Raw genomic sequence first — 24244 nt, 5'->3', positions numbered from 1 at the left:
CACGTGCACGTGTGTACGCATGCGAATGTATGCTGGGGGAGTAAGCCAAGGCCTTGTACATACTTAGGAAGGGATCTACCACTGAGACCCCACTCCCATGTCCTCTGTGTTTGCTATACTGGGCACTATAGTTTACATGTTATGAGAGATAGAGTTTTTTTTTTTTAAAGATTTATTTATTTATTTTATGTATGTGAGTACATAGTCGCTATCTTCAGACACACCAGAAGAGGGCATAGGATTCCATTACAGATGGTTGTGAGCCACCATGTGGTTGCTGGGAATTGAACTCAGGACCTCTGCAAGAGCAGTCCGTATTCTCAACCACTGAGCCATCTCTCCAGCCCGAGAGATAGAGTTTTAAACTAGCTCAAAACTCAGCAACAGGATCTGACTCAGGAAGACAGATGGTTAAAAATGCAGGAGGACTGGTGCAGACTCACAGACCCTCCGGATGTCACCGGATGTGGGTAAATGAGTAACGGGCTCTGTTCTGCCCCTGTGATGTTTGTTCAAGCCCCCATTGTGCCCTACAGATAATGTTCCAGCCATTGTGTCCTGCAGATAGTATTCCAGAAAACCGGGGTGGAAGCCTAACCAGAGGTGTATCAGATGCAGGTGCCTCATCAACTCTGACAAACATTTACCCTAAAGGACAGGAATCAAGATCTGTTCTCAGGAGAATGAGGGCTTGACCTTTCCCCTGATTTAAACCCTAGAGTCTTAAGAACAATCCTGTGACTTTGAGAGTTTCCCCTTGTGACATTTTTGGTATTTCCTTTTGACATCCCCTCATCTCCTGGGGCTTGTGACTTCTTCCTTTAAATAGCCCTTCTCCCAGCTACTCAGTGTCGACACCTCTGTCTCCTGCGTGGGATACGTGTCGACCCGGAGCTCTCCGTATTAAACCTCGCCTCTGCTTATTGCATCAAGATTGGTCTCTCGTGTGTCTGGGGTCCGAGACTTCCCGAGACTTGAGTGAGGGTCTCCCTTTGGGGATCTTTCAGTTAAACATGTTCAAAGGTCTCTGTGCTAAGAGTTTAGTTCTTAGCTTAGAGTTATTATTGGGAGGTGATGAAATTTTCATGAGGTTGGACTTGGTGGAAGATTTTCAGGTCATGGAAGAGCCTTTGAAAAGACTACGACATACCGTTATCTTCCTCTTGTTTCCTGACTACCAGGAGGTCGGCTTCTTGCTCCACTGTGGATTCCTACTGATCACCGGAGGCCCCACAACAACAGTACCACCCACCACCCAGAACCTCCAAAACTGTGAGTCACAAGAGACCTTCTGTCCTCTTACGTTGACCTTAGGTGTTTCGTTATAGCAACAGAAACCTGACTAGCCCACTTGTTATCTTTTTCTACTCGAGTATTTGTTTCCAGGCGGATGCTCACAGACATGTCTGGAAGGAAGCAGACATTTGCTCTGTCTGGATGTATGACTCTTTATGTGCCTTAGCGCCCATCTTACGTTAAGTCAGTATGTTAGCGATGCTACTCTTGAGTAAAAGTGAGAAAGCTGAGACTTAGCGAGCCAAGGGTAAACCCAACATGACACTAGCTGTCAGCGAATGTGGGTTCCAACCTCATGATGTACACACAGAGATAACGTGTGGGATGTCATAGATCACCATCGAGTCTCTTTACAGTTAAAGAACCTGAGAGAGAAAGGATATATATCTACTCCAAGGAATAGAGTCCATCTGATCCTAATGCCTCATTGGACATTTTCCTTTGGCAAAAGCGAATCTCGGAACCATCTATAAGATGAAAATCTACCTGACATTTAATATCTTTCTGAGTATATCCAAGACTGCATCCTGAGTGCATCAAAATGTGCAAATTGTGGCTTGGGGAATGAGGAAACCAGGGTGCGATGGAGTGAGCGCCTGGTGTTTTCATGAATACGAAGAGTCAAGAAGAGTCGATAGAAAGTCTGCTTTGGGGGCAGAGGGAGGCATGGCCTCACAAAGGCCTTCTTTCTTACCATGGGTGTCGAGCTGCCTGCTCACAGGTGTATCTTTTATTTGGGTCTTTCTCCATCAGATTCCGAATGAAGTCTTTTGCTGTTCGAAAAGAAAGCAGGGGAAAACGGAATCACTTTGAGGTTTGAAATACGATGACTGGACACCCTTGTGTTTTAAGCTTGTGTTCCATTAAAAATACGAGATGGGCTTTTTACTATCACTCTTGTACCTTGAACACAAAAGTCACTCAGATAAAAGCAGAGCCCCGGCTGGCACTCCACGGGGGACCCAGTGAACCAGGGGGTGGCAGAGCCGGGCTGGGACCCTGACTTCTGGTTCTTTTTTTTTTTTTCTTCTTCTTTTTTCTTTTTTTCAGAGCTGGGGACGGAACCCAGGGCCTTGCGCTCGCTAGGCAAGCGCTCTACCGCTGAGCTAAATCTCCAACCCCCTGACTTCTGGTTCTAAGTTCTTTTCTGTTAGCTACTAAGGGTGCCTTTGGTTTAGAGAATAAAGGAAGTAATCTTCATAACTGCATGCCTCTCCCGTTCGCCACTGCCTTAGAGAGACGCTTTGGGGACATCCCCTGAATGTGTGATAGACATCACTGGTTCCAGTAAGCTCACTGAGGAGCTGTAAAGCCACCAGGTCATGGTACTATGTGTTGGGAACACCCAGAGGAGCATCTGCATTACACTTTGAGCTGTTACCCCAGAGAGTTAGAAGTGAGAGAGCAACAGCTAGATGTATCCTTGGGCTTGGTTACCATGGACAGGGCAAAGCTCAGAGTGGGGAGGGTGGGAGGTGGGGTGGTGGGACGGAGGGGTGTGGGAAGGGGCAGCAGGTAGAATGGGAGGGACAGACCCACAGAACCCAAAGCTGATACGATATGCAGGCTTGGACCCTGCTGCCCTGTAAGGCATGGTAGCTTGCTGCACATGGGTCTCGCTTCTGGAGGAAACCTCTGGCTTCTAAACTCAGAAGTCCAATATTCCTTTAGAACCTGTAGGATGGTATCCTGGACCCAGGATTTGGAAGGTTGAGGAATTGGGCAAGGGGATTCCAATTAGGAGCAAATTACATAAATAATAAAAGTCATCTGGGTGACCAGATAAATAGAGGGGGCCGTTCACCTCCCTTCCTCCTTTTATGGTTCTCGCCACTTCACCTAGGCTCATCTTTGGCTTTTATCCCCTGGAAATGTTGATGAGCATCTCTGGAAGTATTTCCGTGTGGTGCACTGTGGCCCAAACGTGGGCTCTAGACAATAAAATCACAACCTCAGCCAAGAAAGCCCCAACCACGACTGGTCTATGCAAAGATGTTTTTCCAAGGACATGTGACTTCACAAATACGGTCTTGTCATAAAAAAGTGGGCCCCAGGAAAACTGGGGTTTATGATCCCAGCTCTGCTATATACCGACTCCATAAACTGAAGCAGGTTATTTTATTTACCTCTGGAGCCTAAGTTTCTATTATCAGTCACATATAAATAATATAAATGTCCATTTCTTGAGCCATCCTGAGGATTGGGTGTGTGAGCGCATGTCTGGACTTCTGACACTCAGCTCCTACTTGGTACCCATCCAGTGCCAGCCAATAATATTTCACCATCCGAGCACTCATATCAGAAAGAGGTAGGTGAGCGAGTCCACATCCCTTGGCTTTATGTAGCAAGCCCATCCCCCAAGTCAAGGCCAAAGGTGCAGCTCACAAAGCTTCCCCACAGACTGTATGCTTGTGGAGACCACGTCTCTTTTGTTGAGATCCTTACTCCCATGATGAAGGCATCTGAAGTAGACCTGTGGGAAGTGTTTAGGGTCCTGTAGGCAGTGCTCTCCCAAAAGACAGGTGTGTTCTTATGAAAGAGACCCAGAAGTCCTTGCCTCCCCCGTCATGTGCAAACACACCAAGACGGCTGCCTATGAATTAGAAAGCAGGCCCTCATCAGACATGCAGTGGTCTTGACCCAGTGCTTCCAGCCTTCAGAATTGTACAAAATGAATATTTGGTATTTAAGTCACACAGCCTGTGGTATTTTATTACAGTAACCCCAGTAGAAGAAGACAGAAAGCATCAAAGTTCAAGCCCCAGGGTCCTTGAACCTCTATGTTGGGTTGTCAGGATATAAAGGCCATGGGACACCCACCAGAGTCGGAGATGTCATCCCAGTAGGGGGAATCAAACTCATATTCTGCCTTGAGGATCTGTTCAAACAGCTTCGAGTCATTTTCATCATAAAAAGGAGGGTAACCACAGAGCCTGCAAGACAAGAGTGAGTAAAAAGTGAGAGTGTGCACAGCCATTATGCTGGGTCTACACTTGGTCTGGAAGGAGAACATGAACCATCAATCAAATTAAGGGAACCCACACTGAGTGGGCTGAAGTTAAATCTTACCACAGGAGCCATATCCTCTATACATTAGCACGCCAACAGAAGCAAAAATATGACTTCCTAAGCAGCAAAACAATCAACCCCCATTGTGACCAGTGGTGCGCACACACACCCATAAGTCTACCGTATTTTTATTAGTGTGTGTGCATGATGTGTTTGTAAGGGCACACATGTGCCACAGTGAGTGTGTGTGGTAGTTAGAGAACAACAATTTGGTACTGCTTCCTACCTTCCACCTTTCTATGGTTTCTAGGGGTGGAACGAAGGCCACCAGATTCACACAACAAACACTTTTATCCACTGAACCACTCTCCCACCCTCTGTAACATTTTACATGGCATTCACTAGAATCCCATCAACAGTAGAAAATCAGCAGGCAACATTCCCATGTATGGATATTGTTAGTCATGTCTGTGACATTGTCTTCAGCTGACAGGCCAGTGAAAGGAACAAACAAAAAGCATTTCTGGACACCTTCAGGTTCGTTCTATTTAGGAGAATTGCTAAAGGAGGAAAAAGAAGAAGGAGGAGGAGGAGGAGGAAGAAGAAGAGGAGGAAGGAGAGGAGGAGGAAGAAGAAGAGGAGGAAGAGGAGGAGGAGGAACAGGAGGAGGAGGAAGTGGAGGAGGAGGAAAAGGAAGAGGACGAGGAGGAGGAGGGGGAAGAAGAAGAGGAGGAAGAAGAGGAGGAGGAAGAAGAAAAGGAAGAGGAAGAGGAGGAAGAGGAGGAAGAGGAGGAGGAGGGGGAAGAAGAAGAGGAGGAAGAAGAGGAGGAGGAAGAAAAGGAAGAGGAAGAGGAGGAAGAGGAGGAGGAGGGGGAAGAAGAAGAGGAGGAAGAAGAGGAGGAGGAAGAAGAAAAGGAAGAGGAAGAGGAGGAAGAGGGGGAGGAGGGGGAAGAAGAAGAGGAGGAAGAAGAGGAGGAGGAAGAAGAAAAGGAAGAGGAAGAGGAGGAAGAGGAGGAGGAAGAGGAGGGGGAAGAAGTGGAGGAGGAGGAGGGAGAGGAGGAGGAGGAGGAGGAGGAGGAGGAGGAGGAGGAGGAGGAGGAAATTTTATAACCTGGATACCACGTTGCTAGAATGCATCTTATCGGTCCACCAAATGGGAACCAGAAATGCTACCATTTTGCCGATGACGAGCTTCAGTCAACATCCACAGGAGGCAGCTCAAGTCACCACCTTGTAGAATCACAACACCCTAGTAGTCAAGGTGTCACTGGGGCCATTTCGCAGACAACCTCTTAATGGCCCAACAAAGATGCTGCTAGCAATAAATTAGAATTCTGGAGAGACCAAGGGTCATTTGACAACCATGGCAAGAGCTGTCATATCAATTAAATTCAACCACCGTGAGTCAGTAGTCATTGACACTGGAGATTCTGGGGCTGACCATGCAGCACTGAGGGAGAGCACATACTTAACAACTGAGAAAGTAATAAACAAAATACACATAAATTAAAATTTAGAAAGTCACACTTCCTCTTTCCAGTCCTGCCCTCAGTTCTAATGCTCCCTTTACTACCAGTAAATCCTTCCACACCAGTATAGACTTCCATGTATATATTGGTCTTGGGCGACATGGTCCTGTGACACCTCTCTTCTAGGTTAAAACATTTAGGAAAGACCCACGACTTGCCCGGAGCCCATTGTGCGGCTGGGGTGGAGGGACCCTACAGCCTGAAAGGTGGGGTCAAGGCAGTGAGTGACCCCAGAGCAGAAGCAAGCACTACTTGGCTCTAGAGGACCCAAGAGCAAAATTCTATGTTGCAGATCTGGCTTCTGGGGCCAGAATGCAGCAGCCATGTGGGAGGCCTGACCCCAGACTGAGGCCTGACCCCAAGCCAAGCTTCTTCTTCTCACACAGTTCAATATCATTCCAAACAGCCTCGAGACCAGTTTAATGAGAACGAATGAGCAGGCATCTGTAGACTGTAGGTCTGTAGGGAGTAGGCTGTTGGTTCCTAATGAACACGATACATGAAGGTCCAGCCATCTTTCACTTGTCCCGCCAGCGGTGGCACAGCTGCAGCTGGCTGCAGAAGAGAAAGGGTGTGTGTGCGTGTGTGTACGTGTGAGAGAGAGAGAGAGAGAGCGAGAGGGGGGGGGAGAGAGAGAGGGAGAGAGACAGAGAGACAGAGAGAGAAACAGAGAGAGAGAGAGAGACAGAGAGACAGAGAGACAGAGAGCGAGACAGAGAGACAGAGAGAGAGAGAGAGAGACAGAGACAGTTGTCAAGGCCAAGATGATTCTACCTCATCTAACTCACAAGCGTGTTTTCGAGGAGGGATGCCTGCTGGAAAGTTTCATTTGTAAAGATCTGCTGTGGTAGGCAAAACGAAGCAGCCAGTGCCTCGGAACCCACCAAGTGCATACTTCACTTCCCAGGGAAACCCTGGGGCCACAGAGGGATGGATATGTAACTGTTTCCCACAGTGAGGACTTGGGAAAAATTAAATGTTTGCATTAGGAAAAGCCAACAGAGCAAAAATGTTAGCTTGTCTTGGAAAAAGCTGACATGTTGGTTATGTGAGCTTTTTGTTTGTTAACAAGTGTGTTTTGCTCTACGGTCTGGCTTTCTTCCTAAGGGAAAAACATGCTAAAATTTTTTCAAAAAGGATTTCTTCTCGTGCCAGTGTTCTTGATGTACATTCCAATTTCTTTTCATCTTAGATTTATTTCCTTTCATAGAGGACTGTTCGTGCAGGTGTTCTGAGGACCCAGGAGGAGGAAATGAATCTATCTTGGGGCCTGAGTTAAAATTAAGAGAGAGTTGAGGACATGCCTTGGTGAGTAAAATGCTTGTCACGCAAGCATGGTGATCTAAGTTTGAATCCCTGGAACCCTCATAAAAGCTGGACACAGAAGCCTGCCTGTAACCCCAGTACCCCAGCCTTCCTGTGGACAAATGCCAGAGGCTCTACTGCGCTCTGCCACTTCCCAGATGTCTTCCATCAGCCCTTGCATGGTGTGTCTGGGACAAGGCTGATTGTGAATGAAGGAGGACAGCATTGTGGAGCTCAGTGGGCCAGAGGATGAGGACCACAGCTGAGTCTCTGAAGGAGGAACGGAATTGGAGATGGGTGTCTACTGCCCTAGGCCTCATTATTTTGCCTCGTGGGCACACATTCCTAGAAAGAGGGCTGTTTTGCTTCTCCTGGGAAAATGTTCTATTAGAGTCTAGACCCAGTCCTAGCAACCCATGCCTCCCCTCAACTCTCTATATCTAGGGGTGTTTGTAGCCCAGCAGCAATAAAGTCCAGGGTAACAAAGATCACACTAGCCCCAAGTATAGTTTTTATAGCATGTGCATTTTAAAAAAAGATCTATTTATGCTATTCATGTGAGTACACTGTAGCTGTCCTCAGACACATCAGAAGAGGGCATCAGATCCCATTAGAGATGGCTATGAGCTACCATGGAACAACAGTCGGTGCTCTTAACCACTGGGCCATTTCTTCAGCCCCCTAGCATGTACATTTAAAAGAGAACCAGTTAGCAGTACACAAGATCAGGACTCAAGCCTAACCCTTCTGTCCTGGTCAAAGTTCTTTTCTCTTGGCCTTCATCAGTAAAGGAGAAGACTTGAGAACTGAACCTCTTACTTCAGCTTTCAAACTCTCTCTGTAGGTCAGTTGGCTTGTACCCACCCAACACCTTCACCTGGAAGAAACACTCTAGAATGTGACTCTACCTTTCCACTCTCCTCCCCCATCTAATTCTTCCCAGGGTGTGTTCACCAAGATGCTGCAGGCTAATTTCCTGCATATAGAACACTTACTGTATCAGGGCTGATAGAAGATTATACACTTTGTCTGTGTTGACCCTTGCTTGGCTCTGCCACTCCCTTGAAAACTAGGAGTATAAGATTAAGATCTGACTTGTCTCTGGCAAGGGACCCCATGCATGCAGTTGCTACAGGGCACAGGGCTCCATGATGTCATATCTTCTCTGGGCATAGCTCTGATCTGTCCACATGTATCTAGAACATGACTTTCTCTTTGCTTCTAGATTGTGAGGATCTAGGCCAGGTTGTACCTGGAGGGTGTGTTGGATAGATGGCTTGGGCACATGGCTATGCTCTGGAAGAAGGGACTGCCTTGTTGGCTATGGAGCTTCCATGGCTGGGCTTGTAGGCAGAGACAAAGGTTCATGATACAGGAGAGCTTACCATTGCTCTACTCCAGAAGAACAGGGAGATCTCAAAATACCCACTCAACATGCCCCTTCCTGGACACCCCTCTTGCAGAGGAGTTATAACAGCCCTACTCCAGGCTAGGAGAACCTAATGCACAAGCCCACCTCTGATGGCAAATGTCTAATTTGGGGAGACTAGAGTGTGGCTTAGGCTTTCCAAATGGCGCTCCTGGCCATAGACCCTGACTGTTAAGAAAGTTTTCCATGGAGAAGGATGGTCACATAAATGGATGTGAAAATCAGTGATCAGTGGCCAGCTGTGGCTGATCTGACAGCACAACATTTTCCTTGGAAACTGAAATGCTATAGTAACATAGAAGCTCCCATCAAGACACCCATGACCTCAACATAGTCATTATCCCAGGTTAAGTTATAGTCTTTGGACTGTTTACTCTTGGTCATGGATCTACATACCTGGAAAAGAGAATGTCTGCCAACGTGATGTCCAAGTCACAGCCAGTAGTTACTTCTTTGTCCCTTTGTTTCCACAGCCCACCTGTGTTTTGGATTATCTCTTGTACCCCTTAAATTATGCACTTTAGGGCCTGTTGCTCTATATACCTTTCGATACCAGAGATGGCTACTGAGAGGTCAGAAAGAAATGGGGATCAGAAGTGGAGCGGGGACAGAACCAGCCATACCTGATGTTTGCCCATGCAGGGGGCTGATTTAAATTTTTTAATGTACTTTACATTCTTGTCGTAAGAGTACTTTACGTGAGAGCTTCTTTCTTAATATTTAAGGGAATGACAAATCTTTGTAGATTGTGTCTTTTTGGGTATAACAGTGCCTCCCTGTAGTGATTTGAATATAAAATGTCCCCCAGAGGCACACATGTTTGAACAGTTGGCTCCCAGCTGGTGGTGCCATTTGGAAAGTTCTGGTACCTTTAGGGATAAAGCTTCATTGAAGGAAGAGGCTCACTGAGGTTGAGTCTTGAAGTTTTATAGTCTGGCCCTATTTCTTCACTGGTTCTTTGTTTCCTGACTGAAATATAATATGACTAGCTACTCACTCCCCTGTCACCAATACCTTCTCCAAACTGTAAGCCCAAACACACCATCCTCCTTTAATGTCTTCTTGTCAGCTATTTGGCCACAGCAACAAGATCAATATATTCCCCAAGAGGCTCCTATACTGAAGACTTGTTCCTAAGATGGTGGCTCAGTTCACAGGTGGGTGGACCGTTAAGGAGTTAACGTCATCATCGGGATCATCGATTGAGGAATTCATTGCTGAATGGGCACCTAGGTAGTTGTAGGAAATAGGTCACTTGGGGCTGGCCTTTCAAGGTACATCCTGTCCCTAGCCCTGTCACCTCCCCTTTTGATCCCCATTTTTTGTAAATGTCTCCAGAGGAGTGTTTGGCATCCACAGAATGCGTATGTTTGGATGGGATACTAGAATTCAGATTACCTCATAAGTAGAGAGGCTGCAGGACTGGGCAAGGGGCTTTGTCTCCCCAAATGTGCCAGAAAGCCCTCACATGAGCAAAAATGTTCTCTTTTCATTGAAGTATTCTCCATTTGCTATATTACCTGACATCCTTTTCTTGCTTTCTGACCCACAGTGAACACAGGCTGTGGCCACCAGTGTCCCCTCTCCTGTACCATATCATGTACCATGCACAGGCTCCTTTGGGGTCAGAAGATACAGGAATGTTGGTCAGGCACTCCTCTCTGGCCATTATCAAATACTCACTGAGAATCAACTATGTCTAGGCATGGAACAAAATGGACAGAGTGCTTACTGATATGGTATGACATTAGAGCTGGGGACAGGGGAACAGATGGTTGACATTAAATTCATTATGAAGAGGAAGCATGAAAACTAGACATGAAAGGTGAATTTAGAGCTGGTTCAGAGAACCTACATTTCTACTTTAATCTAGAATATTCTTTTCCCTACCTCATTCTCTATGCTGGACATGCTATTATTGTCTTCAGTCCTCAGGACTGACCTGCTCAGTTGCAAAGCTTTAAGTTCCTTGTCTGGTGATGTCTTTCCTGCCCCCACACCCCAATACTATGCAAGGCACTACATCTCCCCCTTATGCCCTTCCTAGATTCCCAGGTTCTTCTGTTGTACCTCATGTCTTGGTCTGTATCTATGACTCACCATCTCTAGCTAGACTCGGTGCTCCCCAAAAGCATTTTTGCAAGCCTGTACAGACTGGTACAAACCTCAGCAAAAGCTTGTTGGAGGACTGACTCCTTAAACGCCTTCACCTTTCTTAGACTACCTTCCTTACCCTGCACAGTCCTCTCTAAACATGTTCCTTCTTTAAGAGCCAGCTCAAATCTCATCTCTTTTTTTGGGGCATCTCAAGAAAATATGAAAGATTATAATTTATGATTATGATTCTAATGTTTAAATGTTCACTTTGCTGATAAGTTCCTGAGGGAACAGAGACTATGTCATAAATGGTATTTCTGTAGGGTTTGGAGAAAGGACCTCACTATAGCCTTGAACTCATGATCCTTCTATCTCATCCTTCCCAGGGCTGTGATTATAGTTGTGTAAGATTATGACTGGCTCTTTGGTGTCCTGTATTAGTACTCAGCACTTCTCAATTGTGTTCTGATAAACAGAAAGTGCTCCATTTGAAACATTTATGCGTGTATGTACATGTGCAGGAATACATACATGTCTATGTTGTCATAACATACACTTTAATAGACATAAGACATCACTAAGGGTATAGGTCAATGGTAGAATACTTTCATCTAGCATGAATGAGTCCCCTGGGTTTGATCCTAATACCAATCCTAAATCGGGCTGAACATTTTAAAATGAGAAAAATTTCAACCATGTTTTTCTGAGCACAGTAATTTTTTTTATTTATTTCATTTTGTTTGTGGTAAATCACCCTAAAGGCCAATAGAATAAAAATGATATTCTCCAAGACAACTGGAATGAACATGGGGAACTGTCAACAAATATCACCCAAGCTCCCATATGCCAAATTCCTGACAATATGTTTCGTACATCAAGTTCCCTCTCCATTGTTCCATCAGAAGCTAAGTATCCCACTGGTAACAGAATTCACAGGTGACAGGTACTGTTCTTAGCCTAAGACCTTGAGTAAAACACTTAGAGTATGATTGAAGTAGACTTCACAGTCAAAGAATTTTATCCTGGGGTCCAGAACTCATCATGCCTCTCTAAGACCCTAGGAAACTAAGTCTTAGAGAGAAGATGGTCTCGGGGCCACAGCTAGTGGCAAAACCTGGGTATGTATGTGAGGAACTGGCCTAGAAGAACAAACGCCATTCTGATCCAATTCTACAAAGAGATATGGAACAATGAAATTGTGCGAAATGCTTGTTATATAGCAATAAGTACGACAGGGCTGAGTCTTACTTTCTATAGTCTCCTTGTCCAGTCTCACTTAAACGTAACTGATGGAAGGTTTAGTTTTCTTTAGTAAATCAAGCATGCTGAGTATGTCTTGCAAACAATAGTAACAATAACCATCATCCACTGACCATTTATCAAGCACCAAGCACTGGGCTACACTTTAGCAACTCTTTCATTGCTGGGACAAAACATCCAATGAGAGTAACTTAAGGAAGAAGGATACATTGCCATCTTTACAGTGACATCCATGGCTGGATACCTAAAGGTTGAAACGATTCGACTCAGAAGGACTTACAGAAAGAAAGACTTAAAACTCTCCTTCTGCCCATTAAGCTATCCAACTGTTCATGCACTTATCTTCCTCATCTGGAAATGGAAAAGCAAAAAGACTTTTCTCCTTATAAGCATCCATCGAATGAGGCAATATGTGTAAGACATGAGCACTTGGTTAGATAGGAATCACCCAGTAATCTCATCTCTGGGGGTATCTGCCAGGGTGCTTTAACCGAGAAGGAAAAACTCATCCTAATGGGGACAGCATCACTCCATGGGCGTCAGCTCCAAACTGACTAATGGGAGGAAGCCGAGTGAGAATATAACCATCCGTCCAGGGTTTCTATCGCCATGTCTTCCCCACCGTGATGGACTGTGCTCTCAAACCCCTTCCCTCCCCTCTCTTCTCCTGTTCTTTTTTTTTTTCCTTTGCTTGTCTCCTAGTCTTCCCCATTCTCAACTCTCCTTTCTTCCTAGTTCTGTTGATAAGCCAACAGGCATCTATGCAGGCCAACAATCCTGTGTGTGTGTGTGGGGGGGGGGGGGGTGTAGGACTCTGCATCTCATGGCCCATGGGTTCTTGATGTACATCCCACTATGCCCTGTCCCCACTCCCTTGTCCCCAAGCTCTCCCAATGTACTTGTGGCCGACTAGAACACAATTCTAGTCTCCTACCACATGGCCAAGAGACAAGACTCTGAATCAGCCTCACGGGCACTATGTTATGTGGAATTACATTAGATGTTCCCACATGTCTGAGTCAGGATTTTGCAGCCATGGTGGTGTGAGCTAATGTCTCCCTCTCCCATCTCTGTCCACACTGCTCTTTGTCACAAACGCTGCTTAGGCACTGCAGAGCAGGCTGACCTTTTCTTCTCTGTGCTCTTGTTTTATTCATTCCACTACCACTTTTCTGCTTCTATACGGTCCCAGGAATAAATATTTCAAAGTGCAATAAAGTCCTCTTTGGATTATTCTGTGCGTTAGGGTTGTGCTAAAGGAATTAAAAGTTCCTCATGAGTCCAGGGCCAAACTTCATTTTGTTCTGTATATGTGTGCATACATGGTACAATTTTGCGTGTGTGTGTGTGTGTGTGTGTGTGTGTGTGTGTGTGTGTGTGTGTGTGTGTGCGTGTATTCTCAGGATATCTAATTCATGTCTATATCTCTCCCAGCCCAAGGAGAGTATATCCTCCCCACCATCTTCAAGTTTTAGATCTCTATAGTTGGAAGCTAGCTCAACTCTTTCAAACCAGGTGTCCAAGATTATGTTCCTGATTGAATGATACATCTTTTCTCAAACACAGGAAGCCCTCTCCTTTCCCGCAAGAATGGGATAGAGTGGGCCGAGGTTGAGAAAGGACCTTAAGACGTAGCCAAGTCTAGTAACTCTCCTACCTCTGCAATTATTGGAATAGCTGGTGTAGACCTCCACACCACTCCATCAGAGTTTTGGAAAACTGGACCTAGAGGGGGATAAACTATCAATCTAATGGTCCTATTTAGAGGCTGTATTTAAAGACAGAGCCTAGAATGGCTCCTTCCTGGTACATTTCTACCAAGTTTCCAGTGCCCAGTGACTGTTGCCTATCCTGTGAGGCAGCCTCAGGCTTTTCCTGGCTCAGTCCCAGCATCCACTGCAGCACTGGCCTCCCACCTCACGGCAGCCAGCAAGACTAGATTGCAATTTATGTCTGCTGTCTGTTGCTTCCAGCAGACAGCAAGTGCCTCCAAGGCCAGGGCCAGAATAGAGTCATCTCTGCACCGCATCCTATTGCCTGACATGTTTTAGACTCAGTCAATGTTAGGAAAGTGAATGCCTGTCAATCCTCTGCCCTCCATTCTCCAGGCTAAATATCCCAAAGCATTAGGCTGCTACATACATGACAGTTTCCAGATGATAAGAAAGCAGAGGAAGTGAATATTCTTCCATCTGGCCTAAGGCTGTGTATGTAGGTTTAGAAATGACCGATGCCCACTGTTCTCCTCTGTCTTCTCCATCTATGCATGGTATTCTCTCTAGCACGGGGACATTGGATAACAGTAGAGACCACTCTGCCCAGTCGCTGACAGGGAATTGCATTCATTGCCATCCAAGGTGTACAGCTCCTTGACCTCAAATGTATGGCTACGGCATGCTCTCCTCACTGCTTTGCATGCCCTGCACCCTCTGCTGGACATCAGAATATTTTGAGGAGATAGGCTAAACCATCTGGCACAGGATCTGAGTCTGGTCCCTGCCCTGAGCAGAGGAGAGGGCTTCCTAGGCTCACAAAGGTCAAGCCTGGCCAAGCAGGATTTGCAGCAGAGACTAAAGCTACTGAGACTCTCAAGCCTCAGCATTTTGCACACACAGGACCCACTTCTTACAAAGGACAGAGAGGAACCAGGGAGCCTTTCTGCAAGTGCTTGGAACACAGGCACACCAAGATGTCACCAATAAACCAAGTCAGAGCAAACTTAGGAATTATGTTAAACCCTGATGAACCAAGACAGTCAATGTCAAAACGACAGGAGGAGAGTAAGGGCCATCACTGTTGATTTTTAAAGCAAGAGAACGGAGGGCAGGATTGAACTGATCAGCTCAGGTCACCCAGACCCACTGAGAGCGAGGGCTATATGCTGGCCATGTTTCTCTTGACTGAGAAGGGTCACCTACAGACTCATGGGTTCTAGAAACGCATCCGAGGCTGTCCATTGCTACTGTCCTGAACTCATGTCTGCACAGAGAGCTCTTGGCTTTAGTCCGTTTCTTTCGGATCATTTCCTAGGTGAGGGAGCGTGATTATTTGCTGCTATGCATGTCCTCTGACCTCCTGGGGTAGGTCTGGGTCTCATTGTGATTCAGTATATAGACACTTGCTTTTTAAAAGTCCATTCTGAGCCTGTTATCTGTGAGTCCATGCACATGGGTTATGAGTCTCTGATGCTTTTCCTTGGAGATAGAATTTTCTTTTTCCCTTCCTTTTCCTTCCTGTCTTTCCTCTTTTCCCTCCCTCACTCCCTTCCTTCCTTCTTTTGTATTAGGGACCAAATCTAGACCTAGGTCCTCACTGCTCTAACAGTAAGTTATCCTCAGACCTTTTAACTTTGTTTTTCAGACACGTTCAACCGTTTGAATCTATGCCTGGGAGTGGACCCTGTGCTCCAGTCCTCCCTACCCCAATCACACCCAGAGACAGCTTGACCTCCCCAGGAGTTCTGACACACCCAAGCTCACAGGTGAGTCCACCACTATGAGCCTTAATCCCTGGCCTACCTGGGACCTACCTGTGTGCAAATGAAGCGTTCTTTGCTTCATTCTTGAGGGATAATTAAGTTGTAAACACATACACAGGCACATCAACATTGATGGGACCTAGTTAGAAGAAGGGAAACGTGTGGGAGGCCAGAGAAAAAGCAAAGGTCAGAGATCACAGCCAAGTCTGGCTTAGCCTGTTCAGGTTGCTTTTGCTGCCTTTGATCTACCAAGACTTCTTCGGTTTGGGGAGTGTGAATGTCCCTAGGATATGTCTCAGTTTTTCATCCCAGCAGAAATCCAGCATGCTCCTCTACAACATGATGAATCTCTGAGCGTGATTTGGGGAAAGAGCCATCAATCTCCTTGAAGCGAGAGTTTGCTCCGCGAGACGTTCATGCACGCCTTGAGAAGGGAAAATCATTTCCTTAGCATTTGTCCTATCTTGGCTGGGTGAAGCCCACCACATTGGACATCAGCACACACTCTTATCTTTCTCAGTAGCTTAAGTTCTGTGGGCAAAGGTGCTTCTTGTAAATCCTCAGTATCAGAGCAAGGTTCCCAGCAGGATCGGGACCCATCAAGTGTGCTTAGAGTCGATGAAAAGCCTTGGCAGAAAAATGATTGCTCCTTCCACATGATAGATAACAGAGGAATGAGTGAGGAGACCCAGGGAGAGGCAATTTAACAAGCATCTGCAGGGGCAAAATGAGCGATGTTTATGTGGTGCGCAGAGAGAAGAAAATGTGGTGATGTGATCCGTCTCTGTCATTTTTTGCTGTAGTCTAATATCTCAGTGTGACAGGCTGGTCGATTAAAAAATAATAGGGCGGTGTTCCTGAAATTGGAAGAGGCTACCTTCTTTTCCACTCTCATGGAGAAGAATAGGGGTCTTGGTGTGATCCCCTGAGAAAACTGGCTTCTCCATGACATGCTTGTTGGTCTCAGCTTGCTCCATAGCTGTGCGTACTCCTCAGATGGTGGCTGGATGGAGGGCTACACAGGGTGGATCAACAGGGACGCTGAAGTTGCAAGAGTCTGAGATTGAGATCCTTGAGTTTTATTTGCGTGTTTTCTGTGTGCTGTACATATGCATACATGTTCATACAGGTATGTGCGCATCCATGAAGAGGTCAGAGGTGGACCTCAGTCATCGTCCTCAGTTTTTTGAGACAGGGTCTTCCTTTTTGAGACAGGGTCTGCTGCTGAGTCTGGAGCTCACCAATTGGTCGGTCTGGCTAGGCAGTGAGCTCCAGGAGTCCGCCTGTCTCCATCTCCCCAGACTGGGATTATGGACGTGCCCCAGCATGCCCTTTTTATGTGGACACCAGGGAATCCAAGCTGAGGCCCTTAGTTTGGATAGCAAGCACTTTCCTGACCAAGCCATCCCCAAAGCCGTGAGTTCAGATGTTAACCCAATTTTGCACTATCCTTATCAACTCAGGCCATAGGACCTTTCCAGGGAGATTCCACCAATCCTCCAAGTATCACAGCATACTTAGCCTTGGTCTGAATCCCTCCTCTGTTCCAATGTTTGTCTTTCCTTTGCCATCTTCTCCAGACTTCTACATAGACCTTGCATGGTACATCTCTTCCCACTGCCCAATATCCCTGTCCTCAATGACCTCCTCATGCCAACAGCTGGCAGAACACTCCAGCATGTTATCATTAGGGTCAATGGCCATCATCTCTGTAGTGCTTTCTCTGTCTAGGAACTGACCCTGGTGCTAGAGATAGAAAGATGACAAAGGCTAGGTGACTGCCCCAGTACTAGTGATGTACACACCCAGACAAGTTGGGCCCATACATGGGATAAAATATCCCTAATGTTAAATTCACAGCTAGTGTTTTTCTACACACAATCATGTTACACAGAAAATTATACCCAGATAATTTTTAGACAGTGTCTTATTATGTAGAGACTGGCCTAAAATTTTCTACATAGCTCAGGGAAACCCCAAACTCCCAATGCCCCTGCCTCTGCTCCCCAAATGCTGACATTGCAAGAGTATGCTACTGACAATCAGCTGACATCTGAATCCCCTACAGGTATAACGAAAATGACTGAAGTTTATTTACTCTCTGCTTGGGCTTGCCAGAGTTCTGGCTATCACCAAGGAAAAAGAGTCCTTTCCTACCATCTTGGAATCTGTCCACAGTCATGAAATCAACCTGAGGGTGTTTCTTGCGGGGAGAGAGTGGTACCAAAAGAAAACCACCGAGCATGTAAAGCAGAAGTCAGGAAATATGGCATGTCTTCCTTTAAGACCAACTTGAAGTGCAACATTGTGTCCCATTGCTGGATACCCTACTGTTCAGATGTACCCGGACACATGTCATATCCGCACCTTGGATACATGTCATAGCCACACCTCGGAACCCTTCAGAGCACTACATGGAATCTGTAGCTATGTTAAGATATTTTAATATGTCTTCTGTGTCTAATATGAACTGTGGTTCAAGGCACATGTGGCTAAGCGCCTACTGCCAGTCTCCTCCTTATAGCCTTCTTCTCTAGCAGCACTGTGATTTTACTCTGGAAATTTCCCTCTTCCACAATACCTCCAGGTTGACTTGCCAAGCAAGATAATCCCACTGTCTTTGCCAATGGCTGGTTTAGAGAGGACACCAAAGAGATTCCCTCCATGTACTCTCCCTGCTAAGGGAGGACACACCAAGAAAGGGAGCTGTCCATAAGCAAGAAACAGAGGCTGACCAGAAACTTTACTGGTCTTTGTTGTCTACAGAATTATGTGCATCCATACTGGGCATTGTTACTCTTTGTTATAGCAGCTGGATCACTAAGACATCCTTACCTAGTTACAATAATGCCAAAGACTTAGTGTGTGTGTGTGTGTGTGTGTGTGTGTGTGTGTGTGTGTTGGAGATGCCATGGAGGCCAAAGAGGGCATCAGATCCCCTGGATCTGGAGTTACAAGCTGTTGTAAGCTGCCTATCATGGGTGCAAAAACCTAACTGTAGTCCTCAGTAAGAGTAACAAGTGCTCTTGACTGTTGAGCCATTTCTCTAGCTTCTTACCTAATAATTCTAAGAACACTAATCAATATTCATCCTCTGCAACTGCTGATATCCCTTTCTATGTCAAGATGTCAAGGGAAAAAAATGATATTCACAAACCCAGGTGAGTGCATTCCCCAGGAAGACCCTTCCAGACCACCAAGATCAGCTCCAACTATTGGCAGGAAAGGGCTAGTCTTTCACTTACTTTTTTGAGCTTTCCAATCAAGCTGGGAGAGTCAGGACCTCTGAGGAGGGTTATAGCTGGGGAATTATGAGGCCATGGTGAATAACACTGTATACTTCTAACTGTCTGTTTACCCATGACCACCAGGTCTAATTGTATGTGTATGGTTTTATTAGGGGAATGGTTTTACAACTGTCATTAGATTCTCAAAAGGGTCTATGTTCTCTAAAGCAAGAAACTAGTGCAGAGGATGCAGGATTAGTTACCTTTGTGTATCTGTAACCAATATTACTGGTAGACACAACTTAAATGGAGCGATTTTACCTTCACAGTTCAACACAGTTGGATACAGAGAGAGGGAGATGGAAATAGTGCTAGGGTAAGAGAGTTTTCAAGGACATATTTCCAACAATCTACATCCCTCAGCTAAGTTCCACTTCCTAGAGGTTCTAGAATTTCCCAAAATAGTACCACCAATCGGGACCCGAAGAGTAGTAAAGATTTTTCCAGTTAAACCAGAGCAATGTTTGATATGCTTAGGAAATGAAGACACTATGAGGACATCTATAAGTGCACTCACATATTTCCATAAAGGAGAGCCCCATGTGGTATATCACCATGAGGTAAACTCCCTTTTGCAATGGCATGAACCCACAGGAACCATCACCCAAATGCACAAACTGCCCCATTGACTGTTGCTGTAGAAAGATCATTTGCTTCCTTGGGGCAAAGTGGCCCAGAGGACAGAGGATGCCACGAACTATCAGAAGCTTCTCCAGTCACAGTCCCTTCTAGCCTTTGGCTAGGGATGTTTGTTTGGTAGAGAACATCCCCCTCTTTGGGGATACTCAGGAGAGGAGCTTCATTTCCTATCAATTATGCAAGCTAGTTGGGCTAAACCTGCTATAAAAGCCTATCACATAATAAATATTTGCAGATACAACCTCAATTAAAAATGGCTTTAGAGTAGGCTAAGGCAAAACAAAGACTAGCAATACGGAGGGGAAGCGCTGATCTTGATATGGCTGCAAGAGAACGGCCGATCCTGGAGTATCTGTCAGGAGGGTAGAGCTAGAGGACAATTCCTGGATCGAGGAGGTAAGGCCTCCAACCATGTGTTTTTGTTTCCATCTACTTTCTCCTAAATGTGATCTCTTTTGGAGACATGTTAGTATTTTCACAGTGGTTTTCAATGCACCCTCTCAAAGCCATGACGGCACAGGATAAGATTCTCTCTTATTGGCTAACAGGGAAAGGAAAATCAAACTCAAAATCAAATTGCTATCTTATTTTGAAATTCATTTTGTTGTTGTTGTTTATGCTTTTGAAACATGGTCTATCTCTCTCCCTCCCTCTCTCCATATTTGATACTCATTATGTATACTACACTGGCTTCAGACCCACGAGGTCTGCTTGCCTTTCTACTTTCCAAGTGTTGAGATTAAAGTTGATTATTATCACGGTCAGCTACATTTTTTTTAAATAATTTATTTATTTATTTCATGTATGTGAGTACACACTGTACTTGTATTCAGACACACCAGAGGAGGGCACCAGATCCCCATTAGAAATGGTTGTGAGCCAACATGTGGCTGCTGGGAATTGAACTCAGGACCTCTGGAATAGCAGTCAGTGCTCTTAACCGCTGAGCCATCTCTCCAGTGCCCCCCTCCCATTTTTAAGGTATGAGATTGGGGTGAATATTAAGCAGGGCTGCTGCTAGAAATGCATCACTAACATGGCACCTTGCTACATACATGTCAGTGGCTTCTCAAAGTTAGACCAAGAATTGTCATATGATATAAATATCAGTTCCTATTTTGGACTCATACATTCATGGCTATGGCAGCATTATGCACAAAAGTCTAAAGGTAGCAGCAACCCAGTTGTCCACGGATAGGTGAGAAGATGAACTTAGGGTGGTCTGGAAAGTGTGGTGTCATCCCTGAAAGGAAGAGAATTCTGGCATATGGTTCAACACGGATGAGCTCTGAGGACCCTTAAGTGAGTAAACTTATCATCAAGGAAGAACGGCTGTGTGAACCCCACTTCTCCGAGGCCCCCAGAACAGACAGGTCCACAAAGACAGACGGTAGAATGGAGGTTACCAGGGGCTGAGGAGGGGTGCTGAGAGCTGCTGTTGGCCATTGGTAAACACTCTCAGTCAGATGCTGCTAAGGATGGACTTAGTACTCCCAGAATGTTAAAAATCTCTGTTAGATGTATTTCACCACAGTCAAGCAAGTGGAGGCGAGGGGGAGCCATGATGGTAAGCAATACTTACAGGATATAGGCGATCACCCCAATAGACCAGCAGTCAACCGCTTTGCTGTACGGCTTCTGGGCAAGAACTTCTGGCGCTGTGGACAGAGAAAGAAGATTCACAATGAATCTGATGACTTAGATACCAGAGGATATCAAAGGAGCTTACCTGGACTTTTCATTTTTCTGACTTGTTTTCCCATGTTGGCTATTCAGATTTTGAGCCACCTGTGAGTCTAAAAACTGGGCGGGGGGGCTAAGGAACCTGAATTATCCATGGTAGAATGCTCAGTCTGCACGAAGTCCTGGGTTCAAGTTCAAAGAACCCCAAGTTCCAAAGAGATTTAAATAGATAATAACAAACGGTTCATTTGTTAGCTTCTCTAGGTAAAATGACACGGAGGAGTGTGTGTGTGTGTGTGTGTGTGTGTGTGTGTGTGTGTGTGTGTGCGTGTGTGTGTGCGTGTGTGTGTGTGTCTGGAAATAAATCATTCATTAACTGTTAACCGACCAACAAATGTTCTGTGCTAAGAACCATAGCTTTGTTAACACTGCTGTGAGAAGGCAATACTTAGTTGGAGTGTGGAGTATGAACTGTACCCCCAAACTGACCCAGGACAGCATCTCTGTAGGATTTTGTGAGGTACCATGGGGACAAGGGTGACAAGCACTTTCTGTGCCTTTATAGAGCCTACAGCTCAGCAGAGAGAACAGGGGTCTGCCTGGAGCTACACTTGTTTCCGGATGATCTGTCTATCGGTACGTTCACCTACTCCTCTACAGAGTAGGGGGACTGCTTCTTAACCTCGTTTCATCTCTGAACCATTTATTCCACCAAGAGTCACTGCTCCCAGGGGTTTGGGTTCATTTTGTATCAGCCCTGGCTCCCATGTTCCTAGCTCTGGGGCCACAGTTTAGGCTCAGGTATCCACCTGGTGTCTGTAACCCACAGCATCTGGTGCAGTTGGCGCTCAGTGTGGGTAAATACATATGAGGCAGTAGATCTCACTGACTAGTGAAATCTCCACTTTGGACATATCTCTGTTTGAGACATCTTTAGCACGTAAGTTACAGAATAATTGCGAAGGTAGAAAAAGTAAAAACAGAATCATTGATAAAATGATTGATAAAAGTCCTCGCCATGCCTCCAACTGTGGGATTTGGATGGCTCACTCATCCCAACATCTTTGGGGAAACACTATCACCGTAATATTCATTATCCTAAGATTGTAGGAGGAGACACGAGGGCACAGAGAAGTTGAGCCAGATGAGGGCTCTTCCCCCCTTAGTGAAGGAGGATTTAATCTCACTAAATGCAACGCTTACTACAGCAAGCAGCTCTTAAGTGTTCCCTGCAGCAAGGAAGCAAGAGCAAGGGAAGGAAACCGAGCTTCACAGAAGTGATCTGTCCCAAGTTCACTGTCAGACACAGAGAAGCAGGCCAATCGTTCGGTTAAACCATACTGTTCATCAGAGTGGGAACTTCCTCACTCTATACGAAAACTCCAGAAAATCCACCATGGGAATCTTCCTTTCATTCTCTTGAAGAGAAATAGCTCCCTGAGCAAGAATTGGAAGGTAGAGGCCGGAAAGAGCTTGCTTTGCACATAAAAATTCCCGGTGTGGAAGTGTACATGGGATCACCGTGGTGATGGGGGAGGGGAGGCGGTAGAGAAGATGAATGCCGTGCTGAATGGCCAGCCTAGCCTACTTACTGAATTCTAGGCCAGTGTCTCAAATAACCCAGGGTGGACAGTGGTTGAGTTACAGCCGACAAGGCTATTTGTTCTCTGGCCTCCACACAAAGGTGCACATGCATCCACCCACATACATACATTGGCACATGCATGAACGTACACATACACACATATATAAAAGCATCCATTCAAAAGAATAGGAAGGTATGCAAACTCCCGTCGAATGGCTGCTCAGCAGAGAGAGGAATATAGCCCAGGGATTACCTCAAATCTCATTTTGCATTGCAGTCCTAGATCCCATCAAATCTCTTTTCAGAATTAAAAAAAAAAATACCAGAACAGAAATGTATTTGCATGTCTGTTCTTTTCTCTGCTACACTGGCCCTCATTAGCAAAAAGGCTTACAGACCTGGGAAGAGGTCGGGTGAAGAGGGGTGGAGGTGGGGGAGTTGGGGTGGGGTTAACAACTGGAGAACCCTCACTTGGAAGGGTAGGAGCCCAGTGCATGATGGGTCTTTCTTCACTCACTCCCTGCTAACAGCCTCCTCTGTTATGGGAAGCAACAAAGGAGAGTCGCTTACCACAGTAAATGTCCTTTTGATTTAGGAGACTGACTGTCTGAGTGGTTACCCTGGTGCAGATGGCTCAGTGACTGTCTGCAGGGACACTCTAGGGCCTGATGAAAACTTTATCACAGACAGAGGGGGCACCGCACCATCTGACAACCACCCGGGTGTCCGGAGCAGAGTTGAGCAGCAGCCCTCAACTACTTCAAGGATCCCCAGGACACATTAGCAAGATGGCCAGTCCACCCCCCCCCCACTGTGCCAGACCTACAGCACAGACCCACCTGTGCTGTCCCCCACCGTGGTGACAGACACAGATAGATGGACTAGTCACAGAGAAGGGAGCTGCCAGAGTCTATGCTGGCTGCCTACATAGTATCCAAGCAAAGACTCGGCCCATAGCCTGGGCCAAGATGTCCAGTGCAGAGGAAAGAGACCTTGCAAAGCCACATCTCTCCAAGCGCACCCACTCGTTTCTGTTCTTTTCCGCTGCTGTGACTGTGTGTATCTCTAAACGGACGGAACCCATTCCTAAGCCTCTGATTTTAGAAGCAGGAATGTGCTGGTGTGAGCCCTACATTTCACCTTGACTAGGAAAGTCACTAGCAGTCGGGGAGGCTGGCGAGGCCCTGCAGAGAATTCAGAACACGAAGTTTGACTCACATCACCTGACATGTTCAGATTTGCCTGTATGCATGTGCACACATGTGGAGGCCAGAGGACAACCTGGGATGTCCTTCCTCAAGCAATATCTATCTATCTATCCACTATATATACATATATAAATATCATGATAATATAAGATATAATTATATTAAGTATTTTATTATAATTATATTTATATAGTGCATATATTATATATAAATTCATGTTACATATAATTGGGCATATATAAAAATATATATAATATGTTATAAATATATCAAAGTATAATATATAATTATATATAATATATTATTACTTATTAACTATGTATATATTATATGGTATTATATATAATATATTTATATTATATAAATTATAATATATAACATATATAATCATATTATATTATATAAATTATACTATATAACATATATAATCATATTATAT

At 45.5% G+C, this 24244-nt stretch overlaps 1 protein-coding gene across 4 annotated transcripts in view; it reads right to left on the bottom strand.

Annotated features, from left to right (window-relative positions):
• Positions 1 to 24244, bottom strand: part of Camk1d (calcium/calmodulin-dependent protein kinase ID) — a 423369-nt gene that overhangs the window by 38418 nt on the left and 360707 nt on the right. For 3 of the 4 annotated variants that reach the window (XM_087590782.1, NM_001433924.1, NM_001107365.2), the window contains 3 exon segments: positions 20912 to 20987; positions 4117 to 4229; positions 1991 to 2069 (listed from right to left, as the gene is read on the bottom strand). In XM_087590782.1, the coding sequence (XP_087446908.1) occupies positions 1991 to 2069; positions 4117 to 4229; positions 20912 to 20987 (268 nt within the window). 4 annotated transcript variants of the gene reach the window in all.

This window comes from Rattus norvegicus, chromosome 17 (genome assembly GCF_021556685.1).
Source record: "Rattus norvegicus strain SHRSP/BbbUtx chromosome 17, alternate assembly SHRSP_T2T, whole genome shotgun sequence".
In the NCBI taxonomy this organism is placed as follows: domain Eukaryota; kingdom Metazoa; phylum Chordata; class Mammalia; order Rodentia; family Muridae; genus Rattus; species Rattus norvegicus.
The sequence above is the reverse complement of the archived record's forward strand: the minus strand, read 5'-3'. Positions and strand labels throughout refer to the sequence as shown.